The sequence below is a fragment of the Ranitomeya variabilis genome, chromosome 1 (genome assembly GCF_051348905.1).
Source record: "Ranitomeya variabilis isolate aRanVar5 chromosome 1, aRanVar5.hap1, whole genome shotgun sequence".
NCBI lineage: Eukaryota > Metazoa > Chordata > Amphibia > Anura > Dendrobatidae > Ranitomeya > Ranitomeya variabilis.
Genome location: NC_135232.1, coordinates 4810771 through 4830487, shown reverse-complemented (window position 1 = coordinate 4830487; position 19717 = coordinate 4810771). Strand labels below are relative to the sequence as shown.

General features: G+C 46.8%; 1 protein-coding gene across 2 annotated transcripts in view; it reads left to right on the top strand.

Annotated features, from left to right (window-relative positions):
• NPR2 (natriuretic peptide receptor 2) overlaps positions 1–19717 on the top strand; it is a 227265-nt gene that overhangs the window by 44937 nt on the left and 162611 nt on the right. For both annotated transcript variants that reach the window (XM_077281261.1, XM_077281262.1), the window contains exons 2-3: positions 8219–8418; positions 9148–9261. In XM_077281261.1, coding sequence (XP_077137376.1) covers positions 8219–8418; positions 9148–9261 — 314 coding nt within the window. The remainder of the gene's footprint in view (positions 1–8218; positions 8419–9147; positions 9262–19717) is intronic.

Sequence of the window (19717 nt, the reverse complement as noted above, 5' to 3'; positions counted from 1 at the left end):
TGGCCAGGGGTCTCTAGATGACAAGCTATAGTCACAGCTGTGGCCGGGGGACTCTAGATTACAAGCTATAGTCACAGCTGTGGCCGGGGGTCTCTAGTTGACGGGCTGTAGTCACAGCTGTGGCCGGGGGTCTCTCTAGATGACGAGCTATAGTCACAGCTGTGGCCGGGGGTCTCTGGATGACGATCTATAGTCACAGCTGTGGCCGGGGGTCTCTAGATGACGATCTATAGTCACAGCTGTGGCCGGGGGTCTCCTGAGATGATGAGCTATAGTCCCAGCTATGGCCGGGGGTCTCTAGATGACGGGCTGTAGTCACAGCTGTGGCCGGGGGTCTCGTGAGGGGTCTCGTGAGATAATTGCTATAGTCACAGCTGTGGCCGGGGGTCTCTCTAGATGACGAGCTATAGTCACAGCTGTGGCCGGGGATCTCCTGAGATGACGAGCTATAGTCACAGCTGTGGCCGGGGGTCTCGTGAGATAATGGCTATAGTCACAGCTGTGGCCGAGAGGTCTCTCTAGATGACGAGCTATAGTCACAGCTGTGGCCGGGGGTCTCTAGATGTTGGGCTTTAGTCACAGCTGTGGCCGGGGGTCTCTAGATGACGAGCTGTAGTCACAGCTGTGGCCAGGGGTCTCTCTAGATGACGAGCTATAGTCACAGCTGTGGCTGGGGGTCTCGTGCGATGATGGGCTGTATTCACAGCTGTGGCCGGGGGTCTCATGAGATGACGAGCTATAGTTACAGCTGTGGCTGGGGGTCTCTAGATGACGAGCTATAGTCACAGCTGTGGCCGGGGGTCTCTAGATGACGAGCTATAGTCACAGCTGTGGCCGGGGGTCTCTAGATTACAAGCTATAGTCACAGCTGTGGCCGGGGGTCTCTATAGTCACAGCTGTGGCTGGGGGTCTCTAGATGACGAGCTATAGTCACAGCTGTGGCCGGGGGTCTCTAGATGACGAGCTATAGTCACAGCTGTGGCCGGGGGTCTCTAGATTACAAGCTATAGTCACAGCTGTGGCCGGGGGTCTCTATAGTCACAGCTGTGGCCGGGGGTCTCTGGATGATGGGCTGTATTCACAGCTGTGGCCGGGGGTCTCCTGAGATGACGAGCTATAGTTACAGCTGTGGCCGGGGGTCTCTAGATTACGAGCTATAGTCACAGCTGTGGCCGGGGGTCTCTAGATGATGAGCTATAGTCACAGCTGTGGCCGGGGGTCTCTAGATGACGAGCTATAGTCACAGCTGTGGCCGGGGGTCTCTAGATGACGAGCTATAGTCACAGCTGTGGCCGGGGGTCTCTAGATGACGAGCTATAGTCACAGCTGTGGCCGGGGGTCTCTAGATTACAAGCTATAGTCACAGCTGTGGCCGGGGGTCTCTATAGTCACAGCTGTGGCCGGGGGTCTCTGGATGACGAGCTATAGTCACAGCTGTGGCCGGGGGTCTCTAGATGACGGGCTGTAGTCACAGCTGTGGCCGGGGGTCTCTAGATTACGAGCTATAGTCACAGCTGTGGCCGGGGGTCTCTAGATTACAAGCTATAGTGACAGCTGTGGCCGGGGGTCTCTAGATGACGAGCTATAGTCACAGCTGTGGCCGGGGGTCTCTAGATGACGAGCTATAGTCACAGCTGTGGACGGGGGTCTCTGGATGACGAGCTATAGTCACAGCTGTGGCCGGGGGTCTCTAGATTACAAGCTATAGTCACAGCTGTGGCCGGGGGTCTCTGGATGACGAGCTATAGTCACAGCTGTGGCCGGGGGTCTCTGGATGACGAGCTATAGTCACAGCTGTGGCCGGGGGTCTCTGGATGACGAGCTATAGTCACAGCTGTGGCCGGGGGTCTCTAGATTACAAGCTATAGTCACAGCTGTGGCCGGGGGTCTCTGGATGACGAGCTATAGTCACAGCTGTGGCCGGGGGTCTCTGGATGACGAGCTATAGTCACAGCTGTGGCCGGGGGTCTCTGGATGACGAGCTATAGTCACAGCTGTGGCCGGGGGTCTCTAGATTACAAGCTATAGTCACAGCTGTGGCCGGGGGTCTCTGGATGACGAGCTATAGTCACAGCTGTGGCCGGGGGTCTCTAGATTACAAGCTATAGTCACAGCTGTGGCCGGGGGTCTCTCTAGATGACTGGCTGTAGTTACAGCTGTGGCCGGGGGTCTCTAGATGATGGGCTGTAGTCACAGCTGTGGCCGGGGGTCTCTAGTTGAGGCCCTGCAGTCACACATGCTATGCTCGCTGTCTCCATGTGCCATGGTTCGGAGGAATATGCTCGGTGTATGTCAGACACACGACTCTTCGGCCCCTCTGGCCCCCACTGCGGCCTCCAGGGAAAGGAAAGTGCTGCCATCTGGTCGTAGACGGTCTGGAATGTGCAGCTCATGAAGTGAGACATGAACAAGAGACTGCTCAGAGAGAAAGAGAACCAGAAGCCATGTGCCCCTACTAGTCAGGAGAAAACTATGTGCCCCCCAAGACCCAGCGTCCTAGACTGGGGGATAGGAGCCAACAAGTCCGAGAACCCCCTCATCAGCGACTCATCCCCTCACCACCCTGCTGTGGACTAGGGTAGGGGGATATCAGCTCTGGACTTGGGGATATCAGCTCTGGACTGGGGTAGGGGGGTATTCACTCTGGACTGGGGTGGGGGGGTATCATCTCTGGGGTAGGGGGGTATCATCTCTTGGGTAGGGGGGATATGAGCTCTGGACTGGGGTAGGGGGTATCATCTCTGGGGTAGTGGGGGTATTCACTCTGGACTGGGGTAGGGGGGATATCAGCCCTGGACTGGGGTAGTGGGGGTATTCACTCTGGACTGGGGTGGGGGGTATCATCTCTGGGGTAGGGGGGATATAAGCTTTGGACTGGGGTGGGGGGTATCATCTCTGGGGTAGGGGGGATATGAGCTCTGGACTGGGGTGGGGGGGTATCATCTCTGGGGTAGGGGGGATATAAGCTCTGGACTGGGGTGGGGGGTATCATCTCTGGGGTAGGGGGGATATGAGCTCTGGACTGGGGTGGGGGGGTATCATCTCTGGGGTAGGGGGGTATCATCTCTGAGGTAGGGGGGCATCATCTCTGGGGTAGGGGGGTATCATCTCTGGGGTGGGGGGGTATCATCTCTGGGGTAGGGGGGTATCATCTCTGGGGTAGGGGGGTATCATCTCTGGGGTAGGGGGGACATGAGTTCTGGACTGGGCTCCTCAGTCTTGAGATCAGAGCCCAGAAGCTGCTGGATCCTGGAATGCAGAAAGTGTGGAGGAGGGAGAGAAGCAGGAGAGGAGCTCAGGGCACAACAGCCAAACACATCAGGTCCTATCAGCCGTCAGGCAGGAGAGGAAAGGGAAAGAGATGGAAGGAAAAGAGGAGGGATGGAGGGGAAGGGAAAGATAGGACAAAAGGAGGGAAAGACGGAAGGAAAGAAAAGAAATAAGGAAAGGATGAGAAAAAGTACAGAAAGAGAGGGAAGAAAGGTATACAGATAAACATGCGGCATCCTGAGCACAGGAGACACATGGTGGTGGAGGTGCAATGGTCTCCCTGCGCCCGTTATCTCCCTGCACCCATTATCTCCCTGCTCCCGTTATCTCCCTGCGCCCGTTATCTCCCTGCGCCCGTTATCTCCCTGCACCCATTATCTCCCTGCGCCCGTTATCTCCCTGCGCCCGTTATCTCCCTGCGCCCGTTATCTCCCTGCGCCCGTTATCTCCCTGCGCCCGTTATCTCCCTGCACCCATTATCTCCCTGCTCCCGTTATCTCCCTGCTCCCGTTATCTCCCTGCGCCCGTTATCTCCCTGCGCCCGTTATCTCCCTGCGCCCGTTATCTCCCTGCGCCCATTATCTCCCTGCGCCCGTTATCTCCCTGCTCCCATTATCTCCCTGCGCCCGTTATCTCCCTGCGCCCGTTATCTCCCTGCGCCCATTATCTCCCTGCGCCCGTTATCTCCCTGCTCCCATTATCTCCCTGCGCCCGTTATCTCCCTGCGCCCGTTATCTCCCTGCGCCCGTTATCTCCCTGCGCCCGTTATCTCCCTGCGCCCGTTATCTCCCTGCGCCCATTATCTCCCTGCGCCCGTTATCTCCCTGCTCCCATTATCTCCCTGCGCCCGTTATCTCCCTGCGTCCGTTATCTCCCTGCGCCCGTTATCTCCCTGCGCCCGTTATCTCCCTGCTCCCGTTATTTCCCTGCTCCCATTATCTCCCTGCGCCCGTTATCTCCCTGCGCCCGTTATCTCCCTGCGCCCGTTATCTCCCTGCGCCCGTTATCTCCCTGCGCCCGTTATCTCCCTGCGCCCGTTATCTCCCTGCGCCCGTTGTCTCCCTGCGCCCGTTGTCTCCCTGCGCCCGTTATCTCCCTGCGCCCGTTATTTCCCTGGGCCCAGGACTTGAGGGTATCTTTATGGAGCTGCCCCTTCCCCCCACATGTTGCCAGGAAATAAACATCTTAAACTCATGAAGCTACATGAGGAGCCCCCACCCCAGCCCCCTCCACTTTGACATGTGGCCATATGCTCACTGATAGCGGAGGGGCGTCTGTGCTTCACTCCCCCTGCAGTTACACTGCCACCTCCCTATGTAGGTCCGGCCTGGGGTCACATACTTCTTATTGTGACATACTGACAGTAGGTCCTGTGGTGGCACATTGTTGGGGTAGATCCTGTAGTGATGACACATTGTCATAGTAGACTCTGTGGTGGTACTTTGTTGGGTAGATCCTGTGGGGGTACTTTGTTGGGTAGATCATGTAGTGATGACACATTGTTGCAGTAGACCTTGTGGTGGCACATTGTTACAGTAGACCCTGTGGTGGTACTTTTTGTGGTAGATCCTGTAGTGATGACACATTGTTGCAGTAGACCTTGTGGTGGCACATTGTTACAGTAGACCCTGTGGTACTTTTTAGGGTAGATTCTGTAGTGATGACACATTGTTGCAGTAGAACCTTTGGTGGCGCATTGTTGCAGTAGAACCTTTGGTGGCGCATTGTTGCAGAAGATCCTGTGGCAGCACATTGTTACAGTAGACCCTGTGGTGGTACTTTGTTGGGTAGATCCTGTAGTGATGACACATTGTTGCAGTAGACCCTGTGGTGGCACATTGTTACAGTAGACCCTGTGGTGGTACCTTTTGGGGTAGATTCTGTAGTGATGACACATTGTTGCAGAAGATCCTGTGGCAGCACACTGTTACAGTAGACCCTGTGGTGGTACTTTGTTGTGTAGATCCTGTAGTGATGACACATTGTCATAGTAGACTCTGTGGTGGTACTTTGTTGGGTAGATCCTGTGGTGGTACTTTGTTGGGTAGATCCTGTAGTGATGACACATTGTTGCAGTAGAACCTGTGGTGGCGCATTGTTGCAGAAGATCCTGTGGTGGCACATTGTTACAGTAGACCCTGTGGTGGTACTTTGTTAGGTAGATCCTGTAGTGATGACACATTGTTGTAGTAGACCCTGTGGTGGCACATTGTTACAGTAGACCCTGTGGTGGTACTTCTTGGGGTAGATTCTGTAGTGATGACACATTGTTGCAGTAGAACCTGTGGTGGTGCATTGTTGCAGAAGATCCTGTGGCAGCACATTGTTACAGTAGACCCTGTGGTGGTACTTTGTTGGGTAGATCCTGTAGTGATGACACATTGTTGCAGTAGAACCTGTGGTGGTGCATTGTTGCAGAAGATCCTGTGGCAGCACATTGTTACAGTAGACCCTGTGGTGGTACTTTGTTGGGTAGATCCTGTAGTGATGACACATTGTTGCAGTAGACCTTGTGGTGGCGCATTGTTGCAGTAGACCCTGTGGTGGTACTTTGTTGAGTAGATCCTGTAGTGATGACAAATTGTTGCAGTAGACCCTGTGGTTGCACATTGTTACAGTAGACCCTGTGGTGGTACTTTTTGTGGTAGATCCTGTAGTGATGACACATTGTTGCAGTAGACCCTGTGGTGGCACATTGTTACAGTAGACCCTGTGGTGGTACTTTTTGTGGTAGATCCTGTAGTGATGACACATTGTTGCAGTAGACCCTGTGGTTGCACATTGTTACAGTAGATCCTGTGGTACTTTTTGGGGTAGATTCTGTAGTGATGACACATTGTTGCAGTAGAACCTGTGGTGGCGCATTGTTGCAGAAGATCCTGTGGCAGCACACTGTTACAGTAGACCCTGTGGTGGTACTTTGTTGTGTAGATCCTGTAGTGGTGACACATTGTCATAGTAGACTCTGTGGTGGTACTTTGTTGGGTAGATCCTGTGGTGGTACTTTGTTGGGTAGATCCTGTAGTGATGACACATTGTTGCAGTAGACCCTTACAGAGTGGGCCGACTTGCCAGTGGTCAGACACTGAGGGAAATTGAACAGTTACTTGGGGCATACAGTGACCATTTCCTGCATCAGGGCAGTCACACACAAAGCAGAGAGGTCACAGAGTACAGTGTTGGCCCGCTCCATTGGTTATCACTGTGCCATCTGCTGTCTCCCCGCAGCATAAGCCTGCCACTGCTTCATACTCCAACACCTTCTTGGCCAAGACTAGGTCCGTTAGGTCAAGCCTGTTCCTCAACGCACAATGTTTTGTCAGTCAGTGGTTTCACAAAAACATCCACAATTAAGTCCTCAGTTTGGCGGTAATGTAAGGTCAGACGTCCTTGTTCTGGGAGAACCATCTGAACATGGAACTTCACAGTGGTATTTTTGGTTCTTAGGATTACTTTTTCCACCTGTGAGAGTACTTACGTCCTTGGATGTCAGGCATGGATTTTATTTCTTCCTCTGCACTCAATCTTTGTACCGTGTTAGCCAGTAGATAGAAAAATATTAAGATTTGAGAGTCCTCAGTGGTTGATACCATCTTTTCAGTTAGCCATTAAAAGGTAACAGATTCCATGCCTAATGAAGGGACCTTGGCAGTCTCGAAAGCTTGCAGTCTGTTACCACCTTTTCAGTTAACCATTAAAAGGTATCAACCAGTTGAGGACTCTGAAATCGTAATATTTTTCTCTGCAGCCTTAATCCATTTGTTTCCTCTTCCGAGAGCTGAGATCGGTCTTCTCCCGATGTGGTCTCCTACACGGGAGACCGTGGTTTAACTTTGTCTTCTCTGGTTGGACGCCTCAGTTCTGTATCTGTGTCTGGCTTTGTCTGACCGCTTGTAGTGTTTGGGCCCATGCTCACCCTTCAGCCATTTGTTCAGAAGTTGGCTGATCAATTCCAGTCTTTTGTTTTTTTCCAGTGATGACATTACATTATCTTTCAGATCTTCTGTGAGAGTAACGCTGTGACTACCAATAACTGCCGTTTTGCATCCTGTAGTCAAGCAATCTGTCACTGTCCAGAGTTTCCATTACCCTGCTTGACCTCAATGCTGGAGATTTCTGATACTTCATTGGCCTGCCGGTACATAGTGTGTGGTCTTTTTTTTCTGTGTGGCGTCTGAGGTCTCTATCACTGTATGGGGGTATTTGTCATTGTGTGGACTCTGTATTACTCTTCAGGGTCTCTATTACCATGTGGGAGTCCATTGCAGTGCATGGCTGAGTCTCTATTATGGTGGAGGCTCTGTCACTGCCTGGGATCTTTATTTCCATCCAGGATCCCCCTCTCAGTCTTGGCGCTCTCTCTGCAAGATTTCTGTTACGATGTGGTGTCTATTACTATTCAGGGTCTCCATCACTGTCTGGGGTCTCTGTGATTGTGCAAGGTTTCTGTCACAGGGTGGTGTGTCTATTACTAAGGAGGGTCTCCATCATGATGTTTGTTGTGCAGTCACTGTCACAGTGCAGGGTCTTCATAGTGTGAGGTTTCTCACACAGTGCAGGATCTCCATCAGTGTGCTAGGTCTGGAGTGTCCATCACTGTGTGGGGTCTCCATCAATGTGTGGTGGGCTGAGGTCTCCATCAAACTGCGGGGTCTTCTACTACCATGTGTTGTCTGAGGTATCCACCACTATAGATGCTGTGGGGTCTCCATCATCATGCAGTGTTTCCATTATTATGCTGGGTCTTTGGTCACCATCATTGTTCATGGTCTAGGATTTCTATCACCATTCATGGTCTGAGGTCTCCATCAGCGTGCAGGGTTTCCATTACTGTGCGGAGTCTGTTGTTTCTATCACCATGTGGGGTCTGGTGTCTCAATCACCGCCAGGGGTTTCCATCATGGTGCTGGTCTCCATCACTGACGTTTCTCTATGCTCTTGCCTGCAGTGATTTACATCTGCGGACCCCTGGAGATGCTACACATGATCATGCTGCAGGCTCACAAGGAGAAGCTGACCAATGGTGACTATGTCTTCTTCTATGTGGATGTGTTTGGTGAGAGTCTACGGTCTGATGGGAGCAGAGATGCCTACAAACCCTGGCAGAGTAACCAGAGCCACGAGGAGGCGCTAAAGGAGGCCTTCAAGGTGAGAACATGAGAGCCACCCACATCGATCTCCACCATGAGACCCCTAACCGATCAGTCACTGTGTAGACTGCGACCACTGTGGTGCGGTAATGGCAGCCATCTTGGTTGATCCCCAGCTTTCCATGAAACAGATCATCACCAATAATTATACCACAGACATGGATTATCCTGATAATTAGATGCACTCTGCATGGCAGTTATTACAGGCACTTCCCCTCAGTGCCTCAGAGTGCACGGTGACGGCCATGTAAGGAGCCGTCTCTGGTAATTATGTGATGTCTACAGATGTTCTCCAGCTCAGTCTGAGGGCTTTCCCTATATAGAGGTAGCAAATCCCTCCCCGGCTACTGACAGCGTCCTCCAGATGCCACGCACACGACCACCAGCCTCCAATGCGTGCTGTCACTTCCAGTATGAGCCTCACCAACATCAGGTGGCCCGGGACTCTGACAACTGGTCGGGGGTGAAGAGGGACTAATGACATCACCACTGTTAACATTATCATGTGCAATAGGTTGTCAGCACTGCCCCCTCTTACTGAGAACCAGCCTGTATACCCTGTGTGAGAGGTGGTCAGCCCTGCCATCGATGATGACATCATATCGGTGATCTTCATTGTTAGGATCTGTGTCATGTGATTCGAGGCCGCTCCTCCAGTATTGGTCAGTCTGTAACTCCCGCGTCGATCAGCTTTCTCTCACCATGCATGTCAATCTGTTCTCTTCAGACCGTCCTGGTGATCTCGTATCATGAACCTCAGAACCCAGAATACCAGACCTTCCAGAAGAACCTGATTCACCGATGTAAGGAAGAATTTAAGGTGGAGTTAAACTATTCATTGGTAAGTGCCCTTCATGTATGTGCCCACCATGAGGGAGTCACAGCTACATATCCACACATTGTACTTATACAATGCACACATTCTACGTATACAATACACACATTCAACATATACGATACACATATTCCACATATACGATACACATATTCCACATATACGATACACACATTCTACGTATACGATACACATATTCTACGTATACGATACACATATTACACATATACGATACACACATTCTACATATACGATACACACATTCTATATATACGATACACATATTCCACATATACGATACACATATTCCACATATACGATACACACATTCTACATATACGATACACATATTACACATATACGATACACACATTCTACATATACGATACACATATTCTACATATACAATGCACACATTCTACATATATGATACACACATTCTGCGTATACGATACACACATTCTACATATACGATACACACATTCTACGTATACGATACACACATTCTACATATACGATACACACATTCTGCATATACGATACACACATTCTACATATACGATACACACATTCTACGTATACGATACACACATTCTACATATACGATACACACATTCTACATATACGATACACACATTCTACATATACGATACACACATTCTGCGTATACGATACACACATTCTACATATACGATACACACATTCTACGTATACGATACACACATTCTACATATACGATACACACATTCTGCATATACGATACACACATTCTACATATACGATACACACATTCTACGTATACGATACACACATTCTACATATACGATACACACATTCTACATATACGATACACACATTCTACATATACGATACACACATTCTGCGTATACGATACACACATTCTACATATACGATACACACATTCTACATATACGATACACACATTCTACATATACGATACACACATTCTACATATACGATACACATATTCCACATATACGATACACACATTCTACATATAAGATACACACATTCTACATATACGATACACATATTCTACATATGATACACACATTCTACGTATACGATACACATATTCCACATATACAATACACACATTCTACATTTACGATACACACATTATACATATACGATACACACATTCTACATATACGATACACACATTCTACATATACGATACACATATTCTACATATGATACACACATTCTACGTATACGATACACATATTCCACATATACAATACACACATTCTACATTTACGATACACACATTATACATATACGATACACACATTCTACATATACGATACACACATTCCACATATACGATACACACATTCTACATATACGATACACATATTCTACATATACGATACACACATTCTACATATACGATACACATATTCTACATATGATACACACATTCTACATATACGATACACACATTGTACTTATACAATGCACACATTCAACATATACGATACACATATTCCACATATAGGATACACATTCTACGTATACGATACACACATTCTACATATACGATACACATATTCCACATATACGATGCACACATTCCACATATATGATACACACATTCTACATATACGATACACACATTCTACCTATACGATACACATATTCTACATATGATACCCACATTCTACATATACAATACACACATTCTACATATACGATACACACATTCTACATATACGATACACATATTCTACATATGATACACACATTCTACATATACGATACACACATTCCACATATACGATACACACATTCTACATATGCGATACACACATTCTACATATACGATACACACATTCTGCATATACGATACACACATAACACATATATAATACACTCATTCTACATATACGATACACACATTCTACATATACGACACACACATTCTACATATATGATACACACATTCTACATATATGATACACACATTCTACATATACGATACACACATTCTACACATACGATACACACATTCTACATATACGATACACACATTCTACATATACGATACACACATTCTACATATATGATACACACATTATGCATATACGATACACACACATTATACATATACGATACACACATTCTACATATGCGATACACACATTCTACATATACGATACACACATTCTGCATATACGATACACACACATTATACATATACGATACACACATTATACATATACGATACACACATTCTGCGTATACGATACACACATTCTACATATATACGATACACACATTATACATATACGATACACACATTCTACATATACGATACACACATTCTGCATATACGATACACACATTCTGCATATACGATACGCACATTCTACATATACGATACACACATTCTGCATATACGATACACACATTCTACATATACGATACACACATTCTACATATACGATACACACATTCTGCATATACGATACACACATTCTACATATATGATACACTGTCATGATCTCTGCAGGCAGAGATCATAGCAAGCCTATAGAGGGACAAGCTCTCGGAAGATGGAACTATACTGACCATGAACTAAGCCTGCCGCGCAACTAGAAATAGCCAGGTAGCATTTCCTATTTATCGCTAGATGCCCAGCTCTGGCCTAAGACCTAAATAGCTAGCAGAGGGAAATATAAGACCTGGCTCACCTCTAGAGAAATATTCCAAAGAAGACAGTAGCCCCCCACATATAATGACGGTGAGTTCAGATGAAACAACAAACGCAGCAGGAAAATAGTCTTAGCAAATTTGAGGTCCGCTTACTAGATAGCAGAAGACAGATAGTATACTTTCATGGTCAGCAGGAAAACACTAACAAAACACCATCCAGAGATTACCTTAAACTCTGGCATTAACTCATAACGCCAGAGTAGCAATCCCTGATCAACGAGAGCTTTCCAGACACAGTAACAAAACTTCAGCTGTGAACTGGAACAAATAGGCAAAACAAAACATGGACAAAAGTCCAACTTATCTAGTAGTTGTCTAGAAGCAGGAACAAGCACTGAGAGGCATCAGATAACATTGTTGACCGGCAAGAAACCACCAGAGAAATGAGCTTAAATAGCGACACCCACTACTGATGGAACCAGGTGAAACAGGAAAGAGGATGACAAGTCCAATTCCACAAGCGGCCACCGGGGGAGCCCAGAATCCAAATTCACAACAGTACCCCCCCCTCAAGGAGGGGGCACCGAACCCTCACCAGATCCACCAGGGCGACCAGGATGAGCCCTATGGAAGGCACGAACAAGATCAGAAGCATGAACATCAGATGCATTGACCCAAGAATTATCCTCCTGGCCGTAACCCTTCCAGTTGACCAGATACTGGAGTTTCCGTCTGGAAACACGAGAGTCCAAAATTTTCTCCACAACGTACTCCAACTCACCCTCAACCAACACCGGAGCAGGAGGCTCAACTGAAGGTACAACAGGCACCTCATACCTGCGCAATAACGACCGATGAAAAACGTTATGAATGGAAAAGGACGCAGGGAGGTCCAAACGGAAAGAAACAGGATTAAGAATCTCCAATATTCTATAAGGGCCGATGAACCGAGGTTTAAACTTAGGAGAAGAGACCCTCATAGGGACAAAACGAGAAGACAACCACACTAAATCTCCAACACAAAGCCGAGAACCAACACGACGATGACGGTTGGCAAAACGCTGAGTCTTCTCCTGGGACAACTTCAAATTGTCCATAACCTGCCCCCAGATGTGGTGCAATCTCTCCACCACCGCATCCACTCCAGGACAATCCGAGGATTCCACCTGACCGGAGGAAAATCGAGGGTGAAACCCCGAATTACAGAAAAACGGGGACACCAAGGTGGAAGAGCTGGCCCGATTATTGAGGGCGAACTCTGCCAATGGCAAAAAAGCAACCCAATCATCCTGGTCAGCAGAGACAAAACACCTCAGATATGTCTCAAGGGTCTGATTAGTCCGCTCGGTCTGGCCATTAGTCTGAGGGTGAAAAGCAGATGAAAAAGACAAATCTATGCCCATCCTAGCACAGAATGCCCGCCAAAATCTAGACACAAATTGGGTACCTCTGTCAGAAACAATATTCTCAGGAATACCGTGCAATCGGACAACATTCTGAAAAAACAGAGGAACCAACTCAGAAGAAGAAGGCAACTTGGGCAGAGGAACCAAATGGACCATTTTAGAGAAACGGTCACAGACCACCCAGATGACAGACATCTTCTGGGAAACAGGCAGATCTGAAATAAAATCCATCGAGATGTGTGTCCAAGGCCTCTTAGGAATAGGCAAGGGCAACAGCAGTCCGCTAGCCCGAGAACTACAAGACTTGGCCCGAGCACAAACGTCACATGACTGCACAAAGACTCGCACATCTCGTGACAGGGAAGGCCACCAGAAGGATCTTGCCACCAAATCCCTGGTACCAAAAATTCCGGGATGACCTGCCAATGCAGAAGAATGTACCTCAGAGATGACTCTGCTGGTCCAATCATCCGGAACAAACAGTCTATCAGGCGGACAACGATCCGGTCTATCCGCCTGAAACTCTTGCAAGGACCGCCGCAGATCAGGAGAAACGGCCGACAAAATTACTCCCTCCCTAAGGATACCTGTGGGTTCAGAATTACCAGGAGAGTCCGGGTCAAAACTCCTAGAAAGGGCATCTGCCTTAACATTCTTAGAACCCGGTAGGTATGACACCACAAAATTAAAGCGAGAAAAAAATAAAGACCAGCGCGCCTGTCTAGGATTCAGGCGTCTGGCAGTCTCAAGATAAATCAAATTTTTGTGGTCAGTCAATACCACCACCTGATGCCTAGCCCCCTCGAGCCAATGGCGCCACTCCTCAAACGCCCACTTCATGGCCAAAAGCTCCCGATTCCCAACATCATAATTCCGCTCTGCGGGCGAAAATTTGCGAGAAAAGAAGGCACAAGGCCTAATGACGGAGCAGTCGGAACCTTTCTGCGACAACACTGCCCCAGCTCCGATCTCCGAAGCGTCAACCTCAACCTGAAAAGGCAGATTCACATCAGGCTGACGCAACACAGGGGCAGAGGCAAAACGGCGCTTAAGCTCCTGAAAGGCCTCTACAGCATGAGGGGACCAATTAGCAACATCAGCGCCTTGTCTGGTCAAATCAGTCAGTGGTTTAACGACATCCGAAAAACCAGCAATAAATCGGCGGTAAAAGTTGGCAAAGCCCAAAAATCTCTGAAGACCCTTAAGAGAGGAGGGCTGAGTCCAGTCACAAATAGCTTGCACCTTGACGGGATCCATCTCAATGGAAGAGGGAGAAAAAATATACCCCAAAAAGGAAATTTTCTGGACCCCAAAAACGCACTTAGACCCCTTCACACATAAAGAATTAGACCGCAGAACCTGAAAAACTCTCCTGACCTGCTGGACATGAGAGTCCCAGTCATCAGAAAAAATCAGAATATCATCCAGATATATTATCATAAATTTATCCAGAAAATCGCGGAAAATATCATGCATAAAAGACTGGAAAACTGAAGGGGCATTAGAAAGACCAAAAGGCATGACCAAATACTCAAAGTGGCCCTCTATACGAGCAAACAAATCAGTAAGCAATGGCAATGGGTATTGATACTTAACAGTGATCTTATTCAGAAGCCGATAATCAATACATGGTCTCAAAGAGCCGTCTTTTTTTGAGACAAAGAAAAACCCAGCTCCCAAGGGAGAAGAAGATGGACGAATATGTCCCTTTTCCAAAGACTCCTTTATATATTCCCGCATAGCAGTATGTTCCGGCACAGACAAATTAAACAAACGACCCTTTGGATATTTACAACCCGGTATCAAATCTATGGCACAATCGCACTCACGGTGCGGAGGTAACGACCCAAGCTTGGGTTCGTCAAAGACGTCTTGATAATCAGAGAGGAACTCAGGGACTTCAGAGGGAATGGACGACGAAATAGAAACCAAAGGTAAGTCCCCATGAATACCCTTACATCCCCAGCTCAACACAGACATTGCTCTCCAGTCCAAGACTGGGTTGTGAGACTGCAACCATGGCAATCCCAGTACCAAATCGTCATGTAAATTATACAGCACCAGGAAACGAATAATCTCCTGGTGATCCGGATTGATACGCATGGTTACTTGTGTCCAGTATTGTGGTTTATTATTAGCCAATGGGGTGGAGTCAATCCCCTTCAGAGGAATAAGAGTCTCCAAAGGCTCTAAATCAAAACCACAACGATTGGCAAAGGACCAATCCATAAGACTCAGAGCGGCGCCAGAGTCAACATAGGCGTCCGTGGCAATGGATGACAAAGAGCAAATCAGGGTTACAGACAAAATAAACTTAGACTGAATGGTGCCAATGGAAACAGACTTATCAAGCTTCTTTGTACGCCTAGAGCATGCTGATATAACATGAGTAGAATCCCCACAATAGAAACACAATCCATTCTTCCGTCTAAAATTCTGTCGCTCGCTCCTGGACAGAATTCTATCACACTGCATACTTTCTGGCGTCTTTTCCATAGACACCGCCAGATGGTGCACCGGTTTGCGCTCCCGCAGACGCCTATCAATCTGAATAGCCATTGTCATGGACTCATTCAGACCTGCAGGCAAAGGGAACCCCACCATAACATCCTTAACGGCATCAGAGAGACCTTCTCTGAAAGTTGCCGCCAAGGCGCACTCATTCCACTGAGTAAGCACAGACCATTTACGGAATTTTTGGCAGAAAACTTCAGCTTCGTCTTGCCCCTGAGATAGTGCCATCAAAGTTTTTTCTGCCTGAAGTTCCAAATGAGGTTCCTCATAAAGCAAGCCCAAGGCCAGAAAAAACGCATCCACATCGCGTAACGCAGGATCCCCTGCTGGCAATGAGAAGGCCCAATCTTGAGGGTCACCCCTGAGCAAGGAAATCACAATCCTAACCTGCTGAGCAGGGTCTCCAGCTGAACGAGACTTCAGGGACAAATAAAGCTTACAATTATTTCGGAAATTCTGGAAGCTAGCTCTATTCCCTGTGAAGAACTCCGGCAAAGGAATTCTCGGCTCAGATACCGGAGCATGTACCACAAAATCTTGTAAATTTTGTACTTTCGTGATGAGATTATTCAAACCCGCAGTTACACTCTGGAGATCCATTATTGTCAGGTGCACACAGAGCCATACAGAGATTAGGAGGAGAGAGAGAAAAAAGACTGCAGCAAGGCAGACTGGAGGGAAAAAAAAAAAAAAAAAAAAAATTCCAGCAGACTTCTTATAACTCTCCTTTCTCAACCTGGGTCATTAACACTTTACGGGCCGGTCAAACTGTCATGATCTCTGCAGGCAGAGATCATAGCAAGCCTATAGAGGGACAAGCTCTCGGAAGATGGAACTATACTGACCATGAACTAAGCCTGCCGCGCAACTAGAAATAGCCAGGTAGCATTTCCTATTTATCGCTAGATGCCCAGCTCTGGCCTAAGACCTAAATAGCTAGCAGAGGGAAATATAAGACCTGGCTCACCTCTAGAGAAATATTCCAAAGAAGACAGTAGCCCCCCACATATAATGACGGTGAGTTCAGATGAAACAACAAACGCAGCAGGAAAATAGTCTTAGCAAATTTGAGGTCCGCTTACTAGATAGCAGAAGACAGATAGTATACTTTCATGGTCAGCAGGAAAACACTAACAAAACACCATCCAGAGATTACCTTAAACTCTGGCATTAACTCATAACGCCAGAGTAGCAATCCATGATCAACGAGAGCTTTCCAGACACAGTAACAAAACTTCAGCTGTGAACTGGAACAAATAGGCAAAACAAAACATGGACAAAAGTCCAACTTATCTAGTAGTTGTCTAGAAGCAGGAACAAGCACTGAGAGGCATCAGATAACATTGTTGACCGGCAAGAAACCACCAGAGAAATGAGCTTAAATAGCGACACCCACTACTGATGGAACCAGGTGAAACAGGAAAGAGGATGACAAGTCCAATTCCACAAGCGGCCACCGGGGGAGCCCAGAATCCAAATTCACAACAATACACACATTCTACATATACGATACACACATTCTACATATACGATACACACATTCTACATATACGATACACACATTCTACATGTACGATACACACATTCTACATATATGATACACATATTCTACATATACGATACACACATTCTACATATACGATACACACATTCTGCATATACGATACACACATTCTACATATACGATACACACATTCTACATATACGATACACACATTATACATATACGATACACACATAACACATATATGATACACACATTCTACATATATGATACACACATTCTGCATATACGATACACACATTCTACATATAGGATACACACATTCTACATATACGACACACACATTCTACATATACGACACACACATTCTACATATACGATACACACATTCTACATATACGATACACACATTCTACATATACGATACACACATTCTACATATACGATACACACATTCTACATATACGATACACACATTCTACATATACGATACACACATTCTACATATACGATACACACATTCTACATATACGATACACACATTCTACATATACGATACACACATTCTACATATACGATACACACATTCTACATATACAGTGGGTACAGAAAGTATTCAGACCCCTTTACATTTATGACTTTTTGTTTCATTGCAGCCATTTGGTAAATTCAAAGAAGTTCATTTTTTCTCATTAATGTTCACTCTGCACCTCATCTTGACTGAAAAAAAGCAGAAATGTAGAAATTTTTGCAAATTAAAAAAAAAAGAAAACTGAACTATCACATGGTCATAAGTCTTCACACCCTTTGCTCAGTATTGGGTAGAAGCCCCTTTGGAGCTAGTACAGCCATGAGTCTTCTTGGGAATGATACAACAAGTTTTTCACCCCTGGATTTGGGGATCCTCGGACATTCTTCCTTGCAGATCCTCTTCAGTTCCTTCAAGTTGGATGATGAATTTTGGTGAACGCCATTTTCAGGTCTCTCCAGAGATGCACAATTTTGTTAGGTCATGGCTTTGGCTGGGCCAGTCAAGAATGGTCACAGAGTTGTTCTGAAGCCACGCCTTTGTTATTTTAGCTATGTGCTTAGGGTCATTGTCTTGTTGGAAGGTGAACCTTTGGCCAAGTCTGAGGTCCAGAGCACTCAGGAAGAGGTTTCCATCCAGGACATCTCTGTACTTGGCCGCATTCATGTTTCCTTCAATGACACCCAGTCGTCCTGTCCCTGCAGCTGAGAAACACCCCCATAGCATGATGCTGCCACCACCATGTTTCACTGTTGGGATTGTATTGGGCAGGTGATAAGTAGTGACTGGTTTTCTCCACACATACCTGTCACGAAAACCTTCCCTTTTTGGTCACGAACATGTAGCTCTCTGGCATCTCTTTACCCTGCTGGTCACGAAAACCTTCCCTTTTTGGTCATGAACTTGCAGCTCTCAGGCACCCCCTTACCCTGCTGGCCACTAAGGGTATTGACAGATGATAATGTGAGCGCAGCTGCTCTAATTTCTGTTGAATATTGCGGCACATGATGTGACGGGATGTATATATACCATCGGTTCCTGATAGGAACATATATATACCCCGATCTGGTCACCATCAAGTCCCCAGCTCCACATAAATACGAAAACTGTGCTGCCACCACCGACCTATAGGTGGATCGGACACCCATTTAGTAACTTGAATTTGCACGGAGTATGTGGCGGATCGCTCCTAGAACAAGAAGAACGAAGCTAGCAAATTTATAAGTTTACTCCACAAAAAATCGGCAGTGTTTATAAAAGATACATATGATATTACAAAAGAGACAAAATACAAGTATGTACAAAACAATTATGAAATAAAAGGGATGAAATTACGAAACTTACGAAATCTCAGTCACAGGTATAACGTGTCGATAAAGGGAAGGCGAGGTCCCAAAGAAATGATCCAGTACCACAGCATGGTGTCTAGCTGTCTCTCCTTACACTGAATGCATGCCAAAGATGGACGTTCGGGTTTTATGCTTTGGCCATAAAGCTAATGCTTCCCATTTTGCTGACCTCACATATGGACTGTTTTCTGGCAGGTACACATAGCTAGGAAAGTTACCAATAACTCATTTTCTTCATATCTTTGGCCGGGAAGCTCACAGGCCAATGATATTGGCATTATTTTTTCCCCTGTGCATTACCGTTCTTTAGAGTCCAAACACGGTGTTACAGAATCCCGCAGCACCCAAAGTATGTTGGGCCGTTATATATATATATATGTATAATAGGTTCCATGTGAGATGCATCAGCCCACAGGCTGCGCTCCTGGGCAGATGGGACAAGATATTCTCCTTCTGTCCTCCCCCACCTTTGTAATTCCCA